The 16,464-nt window shown below is 37.7% G+C and overlaps 2 protein-coding genes across 5 annotated transcripts; both read left to right on the forward strand.

The window, feature by feature from the left end:
• The first annotated feature begins 104 nt into the window (after nt 1–104).
• Nucleotides 105–3,049, forward strand: pop5 (POP5 homolog, ribonuclease P/MRP subunit). Its single transcript, XM_039663488.2, has 5 exons — nt 105–191; nt 285–427; nt 597–746; nt 857–940; nt 2,596–3,049. Exons 1-5 carry the CDS (start codon nt 172–174, stop codon nt 2,697–2,699), a joined length of 501 nt encoding a protein of 166 aa, XP_039519422.2. The 5' UTR covers nt 105–171; the 3' UTR covers nt 2,700–3,049.
• A 167-nt stretch (nt 3,050–3,216) lies between these two features.
• On the forward strand, nt 3,217–15,625 carry rnf10 (ring finger protein 10). Of its 4 annotated transcripts, none has more exons than XM_039663484.2 (17): nt 3,217–3,751; nt 5,466–5,656; nt 5,842–6,047; nt 7,192–7,282; nt 7,369–7,553; nt 8,740–8,876; nt 8,962–9,119; nt 9,752–9,886; nt 12,132–12,345; nt 12,465–12,598; nt 12,805–12,922; nt 13,183–13,284; nt 13,425–13,562; nt 13,636–13,727; nt 13,902–13,959; nt 14,073–14,240; nt 15,211–15,625. In XM_039663484.2, exons 1-17 carry the CDS (start codon nt 3,601–3,603, stop codon nt 15,282–15,284), a joined length of 2,352 nt encoding a protein of 783 aa, XP_039519418.2. In that variant the 5' UTR covers nt 3,217–3,600; the 3' UTR covers nt 15,285–15,625. The 4 variants fall into 4 exon arrangements, with proteins under 4 accessions (XP_039519418.2, XP_039519420.2, XP_039519419.2 ...); XM_039663486.2 differs by having other exon boundaries at nt 12,147–12,345; XM_039663485.2 differs by having other exon boundaries at nt 14,076–14,240; nt 15,211–15,453.
• Nucleotides 15,626–16,464: the final 839 nt, after the last annotated feature.

The raw sequence follows: 16,464 nt of genomic DNA on the forward strand, positions 1-16,464 counted from the left end.
CTTGCCACTATGATTATTGTGTTACTGTTAAAAATGGCTTATTAAACAATACATCAGCTGATGTCAAACTGCAACCCCGCCCCTTTTGACCAACTTGGAATATTATTGGCCAAAAGAAACCCGGAAGCAAAGTGAATTGTTTTCAAAGCCGTATATGCACGTGTTGAAAATATGGTCAGATTTAAGTCGAGGTAATGAAACAGCAAAAAGGATATTTTGCACTTTGTTAGGTTTTGAACTTCTAAACAATTTCGTGCTTTCGTTATTCTTTGGACTGTGTGCAGGTATTTGCTATGCGAGATTTGCTTCTCTGAACGGAGCAGTCTGCCACTGTTGGAGGATAAAGCCATTTACCACACAGTCCGAGCAGCCGTGAACCGAGCACACGGGGACTATGGATCAGCGCACTTTAACATAGGGGTGATGGGTAAACACTGGTCTTGTTGTCATGTTGTGCTCATCGTGAATATCTCAACTTATAAGAATGTCATTATTTTACGTTACCGTTATTTTAACTCATCTAGCGACATTGCATTTACTTAGCTCAGCTTAACGTCTCGTTACAGAAATGTAAAATCTTTTTAAATGTTCTTTAGTGAAATACCTGAATGCCCAAACCGGAGTGGTCCTCATACGCTGCAGGAAAGGGCATTATCGACTCATCTGGTCTGCCCTTACTTTCATCAACTGCCTTGAGAACAGAGGCCAGAGGGTGCCGTGCTTCTTCAACTGTTTACATGTTGGAGGTAAGTTACTGGTCCAAGTTTAGAAGTGAAAAGAGATGAAAGCCAACTCCCCACAATGTCTTGACGTGTATTCTTACTGCCATCCATGTCCTTCCTGATCTCCTCCACAGGAACGATTAGAACATGTCAGAAGTTTCTTGTTAAGTACAATAGACAACAGCTCGACAGAATGCTGCTGGACTGCAAAACAGATGGTAAGTTATTTCTATTAGTTACATTAGACTAGAGCCTACAGAAGATAATTATTTTTTTTGTGTATTCTTGTGATCTAGACATAAAGATCTACCGTGTGTTTTAGGATCACTGTACATTTGCTGTAGATTAATAACATTGAAGTTAAAGTCCACATGAAATGGAATGTGATCATAGGTGTCGATTTCGGTGGGGTCGCGTACCCACCAGATTTCGTCATGAGTAATTTTGTACCCAGCACGTCTCTGAAAATGCACTTCTGAATGTGCTTCTGTCCCTAGCACACTTCAAATCAAACTGACACCCATGAACTTCATAGTCTTTTCTTCCTTATTCTGATAAATCTGAGTTAAATGGCTTCTCGAACAAGAAATGTACAGTAGGGCAAGACTTTGTTGTGTCTATCAGTAATTGATTGGATGGTTGTAGTTTGATATTGCTGTGATGTCATGTGAGTGACAGGTGAAGTTATTTGGTGTGAAGATTAGGAGGGCACATGAAAAAAATTGTGTTGGGTTATGCATTACTAAGTTATTGAAAAAGTAAAGTAAGGGATTACTAATTTTTCTCTAATTTAATTACAGTAATTGTATTAATTACTTTACAGACCATAGAACAATTCTATATAAAACAGTAATGGATTTAAGATCAAAATTTAATGTCTATGTTAATGTCTAGTGGCAAATACATGAGTTGTACGAGGTATCTATATCTATTTTAAAACAAGCTAAACAAAATTGCTGCTGATGACACATTTTACATGAGGATTTTAACTACTTTCAGGGGGATGATTTAGGATTTTGATGTGTAAATCAAATAATTATAAAACTGAGGTTAAATTATGGAATAGAGAACTCCAAAACTAAGATTAGATTGGTATACTGAAGGTTTTTTTCATATAATTTAGGTATATTTCATAACTTTGTCTTTTGGTAAGTATTGCGTTATGTAAAAGTCCAAATGTTTTATTCTGGCCGTGTTATGGAAGTCAAAGTCGAATTTCCCAGAAATGGATTCAGTTTAATTCAATTAATGTAAGCTCCTTAATGTAATTCTTTGGTCAGTTCAAGAATAATTTATGCAATTTTCTATTATTTATTTGAATGAATTAAAAGAGCAGTTTCATGTTTATCCTTGTATTTTTGAACTGGTCCTCATGGTTTATATGGGATTTAGAAAGTAATTAGTAATAACTAATGGAATACTTTGTTGAGAGTTATAAGTACAGTAATCTAATTACTCTGATGAAGATGTAATTAATTACTTTTTTGGAGTAATTTAATCATTCACCCAACACTGGAAATAATGATGTGCACTGCACACAGATACTAATTTATAATACTGAAATATCCAATATTAGGCTGCATCTTAAAAATCAAGTCATCATCTTGAGAAAACGAACTTTTGTTTAGTCGAGATCACGAGAAAGTTATTGCCAACATGAAATTAATTTTTTTTTCATAAAACCAGTAAATTTATTAATTTTGGAAAAGATTGTGGCAGATGACGAACTACAGTTTATATGTCTGGAAGTATTGTATTGAATATTATAAGAGTGTTTCTTCTTATAATTTGTGATATTTGAGTAGACAAGGGATTTAATAAGACAAGTATGTGAACATACCGTATTCTGTGTTTCTCTTCCCTTCCACAACAGCAGAAAAACAAGAGGTTAGGAGAGCAATCCTGAACTGTTCCCTGAGTGCTATCAGAGAAGAGGAAGCTTATGAAGATTGGAGTGATGATAATGAAGAGATCTAAAACCCCTCATATACAACTTTGTGTTATATTATTTGTGTAGGTCTTAAATGCATCTTGCAACCATGCAGTGATCTGATGTTTTGATATTTTATTTTATACAACTGATAGGACATGGTTCATGTGGATCCCTAACATTTCAGATAACGAAACAGTTTACATTTTCTACTTTAAGTGATTTGTAAATTAAGTAGCCTATATCTTTACATTACATTATTGTGTGAAGACTGAACTCTGGCCATGTGTTGTGTAGGTCACGTGTACTTTTTCTTCTGTACTAACTAAAACAACTGCTGCTTTTTTGTTATTAACTCAAACGTTTTTTCCGAATAAACCGAATATTAATAACAACACATACATTGACAACCAAACAGAACTCTTCGTCTATAAAAAGTATGCGAGATTGCACATGCATTACACACCCATCTAAGATTACGCCACACTTTTTTCAGTCGGATGCACCAATGAGAAGCGGCGACTCCACGCATGCGCACTTCGTAACCCCTGTGAGGCTTATAACCCTCATCCGGGTGTTTACGGTTCCCGTTTGGCGACCCGTCGCCATATGTCTGACTTTGTTTAGCAGAAGTAAAATTTGGGTTAAAACCCATTTATTCATCCGTTTTCCTCTTTTGGAGAGCGGCAAACGCCTTGTGGGGCGCATCAATTCCCACGCCAAGGAAAACTGCGCTTTTCAAGGGGCGAGGCCCCGCTTTTTGGGCACTTGTTTTTTTGTGTTAGCGCACAGCTTTTTTTACTGAGACATTTGGATTGTGTCTCTATTTTTCTCGGTTTGTTTGTGATCAAGATGTCGCCGTAATGGAGTCTCCGCGTTTGACAGAAATGAATAAGGGCCTTCGTCGCCTGACCCGCGTTCACAACAACCAGTTGTTCTCCCCGTTTAATGCTAAAGAGCTCCGAAGCTCTCTCCCCGGAGTTCGGCCTCAAAATGGAGAAAAACCCAAACGCAAACAACAGCAGCAGCAACAACACGAAGATCCCGCCCCGTTCTAGCTCTACAGGCTCGACTCCTACTGACTCTAAAGCCAAAACAGGTACAGAATCAGCGTCTTGTTATACACACAAACACACGCTTGTCGTGGTCTGTTTGAAGGGAAACCGTATTTCAATGTTTGGGACTTGGGTTTTGTTTGTGTCTGCCGAGATGACGTAGCCTAGGGTGACCAACTGTCATGTTTTCCCAGGACATGTCCTGTTTTCATATAACAATATAACAATTTTCTATCTCTACAGAGGAGGAATAACCTACTTTTAAATGTATTGAAATTAATAAGGTATCTTTAAGTAAACTTCGAGTATCATTTGAGTTGGCCCATGTGTTTGCTGGGCCGAGTGTCCTGGTTTTTGGTAGCTGCTAGCTGCTAATCAAAATATAGTCACCCTAACGTAGCCACGGCTAGCGATTGGCCCGTTTCTCGAATAAACAATGGAAAAACAAGTAAATTATCAATAAAACTTAGTGTTTGTAGTAGTTTAGTTCCTGTAGAATTGTTATTTGGCTATTTTTTTTATATATTTTTGGGGGGTACATTAATTTTTGAATCAAATAAATCCAAAGTAAACTATATTCAATATTTTATTTAAATATTACAATTATAAATATATTTAATGAACAAATCAACGTTGTATGCATTTATAGGAATTCAGTTGGTTATAGATGCATGTTAGGTTAGTAGTTTATTGGATTTAAGTTTTGTTTCAAAACTATTGATATCTGTTTATTTATTAATAGGAGTGACACTCACTAATCGTGTTATCTGAGCATGAGTGTGTGTGTGTGTGAGGTGGAATGGACTGGACACCACAATAAATTACGTAAACGCATGGACTGAAAGCTGTAAATTCTTGTACAAATGTGGAACTCTGAACCTTGTATGGGATAATACTAGTTCAACCTTTTCTCAACCTATTCAGACTGCTTTTCCTGTGATTGTCAATTATGTCATGGTGTCCATCTATATCTATAAATATATATTCACAGTCCATCTAATATAAACTACTGTTCTAATAACACAACATGGTGGTGTGTGTGTCACTCTCTTATATAGATAAACCAATATCAAAGTTGAAATTTCCCTAAACTAACCCAACATTTGCAACTATATTCCCCCAAGGAGATACATATTTAGGTTTATTGTATATGCTGCTCCTCTTAGTAGCAGATCAGATGCATGAGGATCATGGTCAGGATCAGGAAGGATCTATTCTTATCTGCAGTCTGCCATGTGACCAGGCGAAAAGCTTCAGTGCTGTATTGCCCTCTAGCTTTTGGATGGACCCAAGAAACCCCTCTAGCATATCAGAACCAAATCACTGTAGATAATGTAAACCGTGTTGTCTGTATTTTAGTTATGCGTGTGACAATGTTTTGTTGTGGCGTATGGGACAGCGACTTCTGCTGCCGGATGATAAGCTATGAGTGTGCACCCCTACTCTTATCATCTGGTCTTCTGAAACACTTTAAAGTGCAGTGTGTGACTGAATTGATTAGCTAAGGCCTTGTGTGACTTTGAATGTTGTCAAAAATATTGAAAAGTGCATAGTTCTTTCATTTTACAAAAGGGGCATATATCTAATTTCAGCTTGCAGAGGTACGGCACATATCAAGTGGTCAATATTGCAATCAAGAAAATGTTTTATTTTCCCTGAAGTTGGTGGAGGAGGCACCCCCATGTCAAGTAAAATGTTATGATAGGAGTAATATATTCATGCATTTTGACGTTTATCCTTTTTTTCCTGTTCTTTTAGATGGTAAGAATAATGGGGGCTCAAAGCGCTATAGCCGCAAGCGTGAGCCTACTTTTGCCAAGACCGAGAGCTTGCCAGGCCCACGTCGCTCCCAGCCACAGAAAAGCAAGAATTTTGACAAGAGACCCCCTCAGAGAGGTGGCGGAGGGGGGCGACAGTATGGCCTCGCTGGTGGTGGGAGAAGAGAAGAGGTGTGTTTCAATAAGCCTTTGCAATGTGATTCATTTGTGCTTTCATTGGGCTGTTTTTATTCTTGTATGGTTTGCAATAATCATCCTGGTTAATGAACTACTAGAAAATAACAGTAAGTAAACAAACAGACCTGTAGTTATCTGGTATAACCAGTTGGAACAACTGTTGGGTTCTTTCTCATTAGGTAGCAGAGAACCGCCGGGCAGAGTTTAGCCCGGCTCAGTTTGCTGGACCCAAAAAGATAAGTCTGAACCACCTGCTCAACTTTTCGTTTGAGCCACGTGGAGGCCATTTTGGCTCTGGAGGAGATGGCCATTCCTGCTGGGGTCGCCGCAACAAGTGGGGTCACAAACACAAGCCCTTCAACAAGGAGCTTTTCCTACAGGCCAAGTGAGTACAGCAGAATGTTGTATATTTTTGTATCAATTGGTATTAAATCACACACAACAATATTTAGTGTACCACAGTGTTATTAGTAATATCATTATTGTAGTATTATATCATTTTTGAAAGGGGTCATGACGTGAGAAATCAAAAACATTCGCTTATGATGACTGCCTCCAAAGCAAGACATCGACAATAGTTACAGATTATCTCACCATAGTTAATTATTTAATAATGCTTTGTCTGTGAATGAAGGCTTTATATGTAGCCTATATTTTCAAAACACAAACTTGCATGTCATAGCGAGTGGGTGTTGATAACTGTTTTCTAGCCAATTACATTAGTCAGTCATAACAGCGGCTGTTTACTGACAAGCCTTAAAGGAGCCACCCCTTAAACTGATCAAAAACTGACAAAGGGTCAGAATAATAGTTTTTTTGCATATATAGTTTTTTTTTTATGTGCGAAAAACTTTATTAACATTAAACCTGAAGGAATGTAATAAAATAAAATATCCATTTCATGACCCCTTTAATGTAGTAGGATTATATTATTTATTTATATTTTTAATATTTATTTATATTTTAACTATAGTTTTAGTTGTTTAGTTATTTTCAATTTTTAGTTTGGATTAGGAAAATTGGCAACCGACTGAAATATTTAAGTATCTTCTAAATTGCTTTACATTTAATTTCAGTTAACATAAATGTACCTTAATAGTTTTAGTTAACCGTAATAGACCATTTTGCAAGATGTAAACAACACTGGTCCAGAAGCACTTCCTGTTTCAGTTTTTTAACACTACATAAAAGCTGGGATAAAATACAACCAACAGAACATTTAAAACTGAATCAAAAAGTTGAACAAACATCTTTAAGATGTTTTCTTTACATGTGAAATAAAGAAAACAGTTACAAACTGAAACAGGAAGTGCTTCTGGACCAGTGTTGTTTACATCTTGTGAAATGGTCTATAACACTTGTGTACTGTTTAAAGGTTACCTTTAAAGCTCTACCTTTTTCAAAACTGGATTAACAGCTTGCAAGCAACGTGATTGCTTAATTTTTTCTGGTGTACTTGTTGTGTCAGTTCATGTTGTCAAAAGAGAAAAATGATTAGCTGATAAGCACATCTTCCTTTTGTCGACAAGTTGCCAGTTTGTGGTGATTGACGATCAGGACTATCAAGCACACTTCACTGATCCGGACACTCTGGTGGACTGGGACTGCGTGCAGCAAGTGGTCAGTTCAGACTTTACTCCTCCTTGTATTTGCTGTCAGTGCATTTTCTTCAAATGTTGCTCATGATTTGTTCTCTTTCCACACAGCGCATCTACAGTCACGAGGTGCCGTCTTGTCCGATCTGCCTGTATCCCCCTGTGGCGGCCCACATCACGCGCTGCGGCCACATCTACTGTTGGCCATGCATGTTGCACTACCTCTCTCTGAGTGAGAAGAGTTGGTCCAAGTGCCCCATATGCTATGAGGCTGTGCACAGCGCTGATCTCAAGAGGTTCATACTGAAATTCTGAGATTGTTTTGTTTTGGTTAAAGGTGCAGTAAGCAATTTCTGAGAAACACTGTTGATATTTGAAATCGACACCCAAACAAACACACCCATTTCATTGCTCGCCCCAAAAATAACAAAACATGCTATGCACCACAGGCAACCACAAACCACACTAAAAAAGCTCATGCAAATATGGATGAATCTGCTGCAATTTAACAGCTTATCTTGGTTCTGTGAAACAAAGCAAAAATCAGTGTTACCTATGCATCAAGCAGAAACAAAAGCAAACTCTGCATCTTTTTTCGGGCCTTCCCGCTCTCTAATTTCTCTCTAGCGCTGGAAAGCTTTTGCAATATTAAATTGTTTCCTAGCTCTTGCCTAATTGTAACCCTTCTTTTTCCAATTATATTCATTTGACTATTTCTTCTTTGGTTATATCTCGGATTAGGGTGGTGATGGGGAAAAAAAAAAATCGATACCTGGATGCATTGTGATGCGTATGTGGATGATTCCCACCCCTAATCTCAGCCATCTCTCTTTCTACAAATGTCCCCTTCGCTCACACTCTCTCCTCCCTCATCATGAGTAGATACAAGAGCGTTAAAGTGTTTGGTCTAATTAGGTCCGATCCACTTTTTGTTTTTCTCCTATTCACAGCTAAGACTAAACGCAATATTTTTTTTCAGCACACACAGAACAGGCATATGGAAAATGATTCCCTAAATTTTTAAAAGCGCTCATTGGAAATCGATTACTACACCTTTAATGTGAACATGTTTCACTTCATGAAACAAAAGGCGGTGGCGGCAATTTAAATTGCTTTTGAAAGAAGTCACTAATGCTCAAGGCTACTTTTATTTGAAGTAATATTATGAGATATTACAATTTAAAATAACTCTTTTCTATTCTAATGTATTGTAAATTTTAATTTATTACTGTAACTGTGAAGTTGAATTTTCAGCACCCATTGCTACAGTCTTCAGTGGCACATAATCTTTGAAAAAAATAAAAAATAAAAGTCTAATATGCACAATATTGCAGGCAAACACAGGCTTTGTCAGCATAAGAGATTAATTTAAGATAACAAATGAATCATGCCAAAGGGTTTACCAGTAGTGTACATATTTACTCAGTGAACAAATAGTACTGTCTCATTTATGTCAATAAAATCCATCTTGTCAACTTTCAGTGTGGTTGCAATGGAGACCCGTCAGTACGTGTCTGGTAACGCCATCACTATGCGTCTGATGCGGAGAGAGAAGGGATCGCTGGTGGCTCTTCCCAGCTCTCAGTGGGTTAAAGTGGAGGAGCCCATTCATTTTGAAGGTGAGGCATTCTGCTTTTTGAATGAGATTTGTGTGGCGATCTCTTGAGTTGGTCTTATTTGACAACCCCCCTCTCTTTTCTGCAGATGTGCATTTGCGTGCATACTCTAAGCTACTGCTGGCGTCTCAGCAGCAGGTTTTGGGTTTGCTTGCTGAAGAGAGAATGGCCCTCCAATCCCAGCTAAGCCAAGAGAAAGACGACCCACAATCCTGTTTCATACAGAGTGCTTTACTGCAGCTCCAGGTACACATGCATTCACACCGGCATATGAATGTTGGGTTGGACAAGCTGCTTTCAAACTCAAAGCTAGTTAAACAAGTCACACTTCTGTTTTGTGTACAAGTAGTTGGTATATGTTACTCAACTAGTTTAGATGTTGACGTTGAAGCTATTTAAGGGGACAAAAACATAAGTTGTATAACTCAGGATCTGCTATTTATGGTATACTTTATTTCAGAAAATCGATGAGAATTTAGGTTGATGGCAGCAAACTTAAATGTTTACATGCGACCAGCTATGTAATGTTTAATGAACTGGTTTATAAAACTGTGACATTGTTAAATACATTTTGAAAAGTCCCTGTGGATAAAAGCATCTGCCAAATACATAAATAAAAATAAAATTGCTATACTTTACTCAAAAATATCTTAAACTGCAATAAAGCTGTTTAAGGGGACAATAACTTGTAAAATGTAATTATTATTATAAACCATTTATGCATCATGCTTGTATGAAACTGAATACATTGACATTTAGAAAGGCTAAACAGCTACACGACTGAGCTATTTTACATTATTAAAAATTGTTAGATTTTGTTACTCTCCAAACACTGCACACTAACACGTAACCCTCACATTTAATCTCTGAATGAACAGGAGCGGGAAGAGGGTCTTTTGAAGTGTCGCCGTAAATACGGCGGTTCTGTTGATGTGGCGGACATGAGGAAACTGTCTCTATCAGAGCACTTCTCTCCAGAGGTGTCTGTGGTCAAGAACCTCACTAACTCCAAGGTCAGTTGAAACTGTGCTCCTTTCTTTTAGGACTCTGCTCTGCTGCCCTACGGGCTCTGGGCTTCAGATTATGAGCTTTCCTGTAGATTATAGCTACAGCTGTGCTGTATCTCATACAGTAGAGCATGTGCGCTTGCAACGCCAAGGTCACAGATTCGATTCCTAGGGAAAGCAAGAACTCATAAGAATGTAAATGTGTACTTTGGATAAAAGTGTTTGCCAAATGCATAAAAAATGTAAAAATAATAAATAATGATCATGATGGTCTCAAAGGCTGTTTGACACAGTCATCATCCACTGTGTTTTGGGAATTTTGTCATTCAAAAGCTGTTTACATGGACCCTTATAATCGGATTGAAATGTAAACACCTTAATCGTTCTGAGCTCGATCTGATTGGAATTTCGATCGGATTGAAAGGGGTGGTTTATTCCTTTTCTAATCCGAACGAGGGGACATGTAAACACTTGATCGCATTGAAAACCGGATCTGAAAGGATTGCGCATATGCAATGACGTTGAAATAGCATAATGAGACATGACTCATGGAACGAGCTGTTCTTCCTGTTGAATAAAGTGTCCGTCTAAATTAGTTTCCTGGTTATTCTAAAATTCTCCTTTCACTCGGCATCTCACCAGTCCTTGTTTCTGGTTTAGGGCACGGGATTTATTGCATGATAAATATAAGCAGCCTGGCAAAACAGTTCATATGCTCATTGTCTCCAAATCATGACCAGAGTCTGCTGTTTTTTTTAAAAAAAAAATAAAGAACCAATATAGGCGAATAGTTATGTGCGAACAGTGGCAGTAGTTATATTGTTGCAGTGTGCATATGTCAAAAAAATCTATTCTGATTTGAAGCTTGTGACATTGTTCATGTAAAAACAGTGTTCAGATTTATCAATTGGATTGATTTCATTCCGATTGAACAAAAGGGTATCCATGTAAACGTAGCTATTATTTTTATGCAGCATAGGAAAATAAAAAAGTTATAGTCAAGTGCTGTGTTGCAAGTTTATGGCTTTTAATTAAGCTCTAGCAATAATGATAGACAGTAAACAGTGTGATCTGTTCAATAATTATTCCACTGAACTCGCTCATAAAATCTTTAATTTTTCTTCCTAAACCAGTGCCACAACAGCTTAAGGCTGTCACTGGACGAGACAAAGCGTAGACAGCATTACTGATTATAATGGGTTCTGTTTGGGTCATTCCATGTCAAATCAAACAATTTACAGAAACTTCTTAAATTTTTGATTTTGTTAATATTTTTTCTGAAGAAAGACAAACATCAATGATGATGAAAGCCAAAATATTAAATGTCATGGATGTGTAAAAAAAAAAAAAAAAAAAAACGCAAATAAAATGCATACAATGCAACACAGATTCCAAACATAAATGGGTTAAAACTAATAATGATGCTTCTATCTTTCTACCCCTCTGTAATTTGGCTCCAAATCTCAGGTGACAATTGTCATTTTGGCCCCCATCTACAAAAAGGTGCATTACTCTGGAATTATACATTCATAACATTTATTTTGCCTTTCTTCTTCGTTTATGTATTTCTTTCACCTGGAAAAAAAAAAAAAAAGTAAAAATATTAGGGAATCTCTGTTTAAGTTGACATAGAATGACCCATTTGCTTTTGTCGCGCCGCTCGTGTCCAGTGTAGACTGCTTTAAACTGCTAAAAACAATGTTGGGTACAATGTGCTTACTGTGTTCATGTTGTACTGCAAACGTTATTTTATAGTCCTGTTCCCATGGACCTACCATGCACTTATTAGTAATTGCACTAACTGGATAATAACTAGGTACTAAACTTGAACCTTAACCCATGTAGTTGCCTTATATTACCCAGTACTTTCTTAGGTAAGCGCGCGCACTGTAAAATAAAATGCAACCCAAAACACGTTTGCTGCTATTGAGGTGGGATACGGATGTGGTTAGAGACTGGTTAAGTGGTTTGGGTAGGTTTAAAGTGGAAAGGAAGGGTCAACAGTGCAAGTATAGATGTAATTACTGAACTTGCAGCAGAATTGCAGCTGTTATTACCTGTAGGTATTTTTTGTCTGACAAAGGTAAACATGCAAGTACTCAAGTTAATTGTATCAACTGATTCATTTAAATGTTAGTATATAGTAGTTAAAGACACTGGAACCTGAATAGTAGTAGTTAAAGTAGTAGTTAAATTGGAAACTGAATATTGACCAAATATAATTGTGTCACATTATTGGACTTCAATGTAGTGTGTCCCTCCACAGCCCATCGTGCAGTATGCCTCAGCTTTTGATGATGAGCTTCAGGAGGCTCATGAGGAGCCAGTGGAAGAGATGACCGCTCAAAGTGTTCCTGAGGTGGCTGAAGAGATGCCTGAAGGGACTCTGGAAGACAAACCTGTAGAAGAGACCCCTCAGACCAGTCAGACTGCTCATCATGGCCCATATTACTACTTCTATCAAGGTGTGTGTTATTCTATTTGTAATGAGGCTTTAAATAGTCTTTTCCAGTTATATTATACCACCGTAACTCTGTAAGCAATGGAGATGGAGAGTAATTATGACTGTTATTTCTCTCTGTAGCTGAGGATGGTCAGCAGATGTTTCTGCACCCGGTGAACGTGCGCTGTCTGCTAAGAGAGTACGGGAGCCTGGAGAACAGCCCTCAGTCTATCACCGCTACCGTAGTGGAGATTGATGGACAAACAGTCTCTGAGGTACACAGTCCCTCACATTTACGACAGTACTGTCACACATTTTCAGATGACCTCAGTGCCCAGTTAACACCCTGGCATTAAATATGGTTATTTTTGTGTGTAAAAATAATCTTTGACTAGAGTGAATTAATGTTCCTCTCAAAGGATCAGGATTTAAGTAATGCCGCCTGCTATGATGAAGTAATTAACACAGAGCTCATTCGTAGGATATTCGCCGTCGGCATCGGTACCTCTCTCACCTGCCCCTCACGTGTGAGTTCAGCCTGTGTGAGCTTAATCTTCAGCCACCCGTTCTCTCTAAAGAGACCCTGGACAGCTTCGCAGGTACGTGCATGCTAAATACTACAATACAGTAATACAACTCCACTATAAAATACATGTAAGTGATAAAGAAATATTAAATAAGTCTAGTAAAATAACAACTTGTGTCTTAATTTCTGAACTTGCAAGAGTTAAACCATCTAGCTTTTATTTTGGTGGAAAACTGTAAACATGGTTCTCACAGAAAGTGCAAAGTGGAAATGGGAAACTATTATACTACATATCTCAAAAAAAAAAAAAAAATATTTGTGTTTGTCTTGCAGATGACTTGGAGAAACGGAAGCGCCTGAGACAGAAGAAAGCAAGGGATGAAAAAAGAAGAGAGAAGAGGATTGAGATGGAGGAGAGCAGGAAACAGGGGAAATGTGAGGATTTAGTTCCCCATTGCTTATTGTTTCAGAGGAGATGTTTTTTAAATAGACAAAATGTCAGATTTTTGAACTCGATTCAGATGTTGTAGTTGGTTTGTCGGGGTGTGATTCATTGAATGTCTTGACGTGTTCAGATCCAGAGGTGCACATTGGGCTGGAGAACCTCCAGCATTTTCCTGCGTTTGGATCTCCTCCTCAGAGCGGATCAGGGATGCACATCCCAGAGTTCCTGCTGGGACCCCCGTCCCCTCTGAGCACCAGCCCTTTATCAGGTAACACTCACTCACTCACTCACTCTCTCTCTTCAGTGCTTTCTTTTGTGCTCATTTCTCATATTTATTTCAGATGGAGTGATGTTCCCTAATCTGAGTGAGCACAGTCCATCTTTGAGTGTCGCCAGTGTGGAAGAGGACTCTCACTGCATGTCCTTCGCTCAGGTTTGCCTAAAGCACTTTTTCACTTTTATCACAACAAAATAGTCAATTTCGTAGCCATCACATTGTCTTCATGTAGTGGGAAAATCTGCACTAAAGCTAAATTTGAATATAGTAAAAAAATAATGCCATTGTCGGTGTCAAATTGTCCCATACTGATGATCCCCTCTGGTGTAGATGCTGAAAGATGGGAAAGCCCGTGTGGATGCCGGGCCAAAAAGCATCCCAAAGAAAAGTAAGCCTCCTGTCAACACTTGACCTGACTGATGCACTTGTTTCTTGTTGGCTCACTGTTAGCTCACTCTTATCAGCGTAGTTTTGTAGTGACGTGTGTGTTTTCTTCCATAGCAGACATGTTCCTGGCCCCTCCTATGGCAGACAGTGATGGAGAGAGTGACGGCTCGGATCGGGTCCCAGTACCCAGTTTCCAAAACTCCTTCAGTCAGGCCTTCGAGCAGGCTTTGTCTCAGCTGGACAATGGAAATCAAGGCCCAGCACAGGCTTTACCCATCCCTGGTGAGAAAAATATTTATATACACTACTGTTCAAAAAGAGGTTAAGTTAGTTTATTTTAAGGTGCCGTGTTACAGTGGAATGCGGAGTAATAATAATGAACTACATGTTCTTACTATAGACCATTTTGCAAGATTTAAACAACACTGGTCCAGAAGCACTTCCTGTTTCAGTTTGTAACTGTTTTCTTTATTTCACATGTAAAGAAAATATCTTAAAGATGTTTGTTTAACTTTTTGATTCAGCTTTACATGTTCTGTTGGTTGTATTCTATCCCAGGTTTTATGTAGTGTTAAACTGAAACAGGAAGTGCTTCTGGACCAGTGTTTACATCCTGCAAAATGGTCTATAGGGTTAGGGTTGGCATGTAATTATGCATTATAGATATTACTACAGTAACTACATGTAACCTGTAATGGACACTGTAAAATAAATTTTCAAATTTTAATTGATAAAAAAAAAAATACAGTAAACCCAGTAATATTATTTAAAGTAACAATTTACAATTCAAAATGTTTTTAAATGTAATTTATTCCTGTGATGGTAAAGCTGAATTTCTAGCAGCCATTACTTCAATGTCACATGATCCTTCAATAATCATTCTTTAGTAGCATTATATATTTTTCTTTTTCACTTTTGCTCAATTTATTTAATCCTTGCTCATTAAAAATGTATTTCTTAAAAAAAATAAAATGTGATATCAGTTATAGTTTTTTGTTGTTGAAATGATAAAAGTGGTGTTTGTTTGACTGTATTAAAGTCAAGTTTACTTAAATAATACTAATAAAACATTTGTTAAACCACAAAAGTGCATAAAATACTTCTCGGGGACTTCTGGACAAGAGACCTTTCAAATTAATCATTTCAAATGAATCTCCCCTCAACTAGCTTGCTCTGAAACGAAGGAAAAATTGAAAGCGGATTGAAAGTGATTTCCAGAACGTTTGTTACATTCCCTTTCTTTTCTTTTTAGTTGAGAAAGGGGGGAAGAAGAAAAAGAAAAAGCAGAAGCTTCTGTTCAGCACCTCTATGGTTCACACCAAGTAAACACTGAAGTTCACCCTTCACTCCGTCACTTTCCTGCCTTATTCCTCCCATTTGCTTTGGTTTCATTATATCCCGCAATAGCAGCTTTCCTCCTTTCATGCCCCAGTTGAACGAGACCCTGTCCTGACGCTCAGTGACCAGCAGAAAGTTCAATAGCGTCAGTGATTGTACTCGCCATTGACTCAGTATTATAGATCAGTCTTACAGAAGAGACTTACAGGAACAACCGACTCCTGTAACTTCAGCGTATGTGTCTCCTATTAGCGTTTAAAGAGCTTTAGAGCAGTTCAATTTGACATGGCGCTGTAGTCCAGTGCCGATTCTCCATTATTGTCCAGAAAGTGGATCGAGAAAAAGATCTGGTTGTTGGCAATGGGTTGCAGTGATGTATTTCGGGGGGGTCCTGAGGTAGCAGTCAGCCAGCTGTAGAGATGTCCTGCCCCCCTTCATCATATCTGTGACGCCCTTATACTTCAACCTTCATGATTTAAGTCTTGGTATAAATATTAGCAATGCTACTGGTAGAAAAAAGAGGAACCTGAAGTGAGGATATGGATTTGAGTTATTCCTCAAAATACGCTGATTGTTACACATGACATCACACATTTTTTGTCCGCGAACTTCAGTTTGAATTCAACTTACGAGCTGTTATTTGTCTATCCTGAGAACTGCCTTTCAAAATCAGACACATTAATACATAAACATGCAAATGAGAAATCATCTTTTTTTTCTGCTGGAATTGCTGAGATCTTATTGGGGGTTTTTAAGCACTTGATTATTAGAACGCCCAACTATTAAATGGGGTTCAGAGCTGCTCATGTTCTCTAGTTGTCACTGCTTGCTGTGTGTTGAGTGAACAGAATATGTAAAGACAAAGAGAGGCTATATCAAATTTTGTAGAGGGTTACATTTTTCCTCTTTTCTTTTCTTTTTTTTTTCTGATGAAACCTGTGGTAAAGAACCTTATGCATATAGATTAAGTTGAATGAATAAAGGATTCTTATGCACTGGTATTCTCTGTCTTATTTAAAACATTTTATTTCACTCTACAAAAGACCATTTTTGAGAACAGTTGCATATGTTTTTGGTTTGGATTGTAATCACAAAGAAACAATACAATTTTAAATTACAAGTTTAATGGAATTTTGATTTTTCATTATATATATATATTAAATAAATA

The sequence above is a fragment of the Pimephales promelas genome, chromosome 14 (assembly GCF_988280905.1).
Source record: "Pimephales promelas chromosome 14, fPimPro1.hap1.1, whole genome shotgun sequence".
Classification (NCBI taxonomy): Eukaryota; Metazoa; Chordata; class Actinopteri; order Cypriniformes; family Leuciscidae; genus Pimephales; species Pimephales promelas.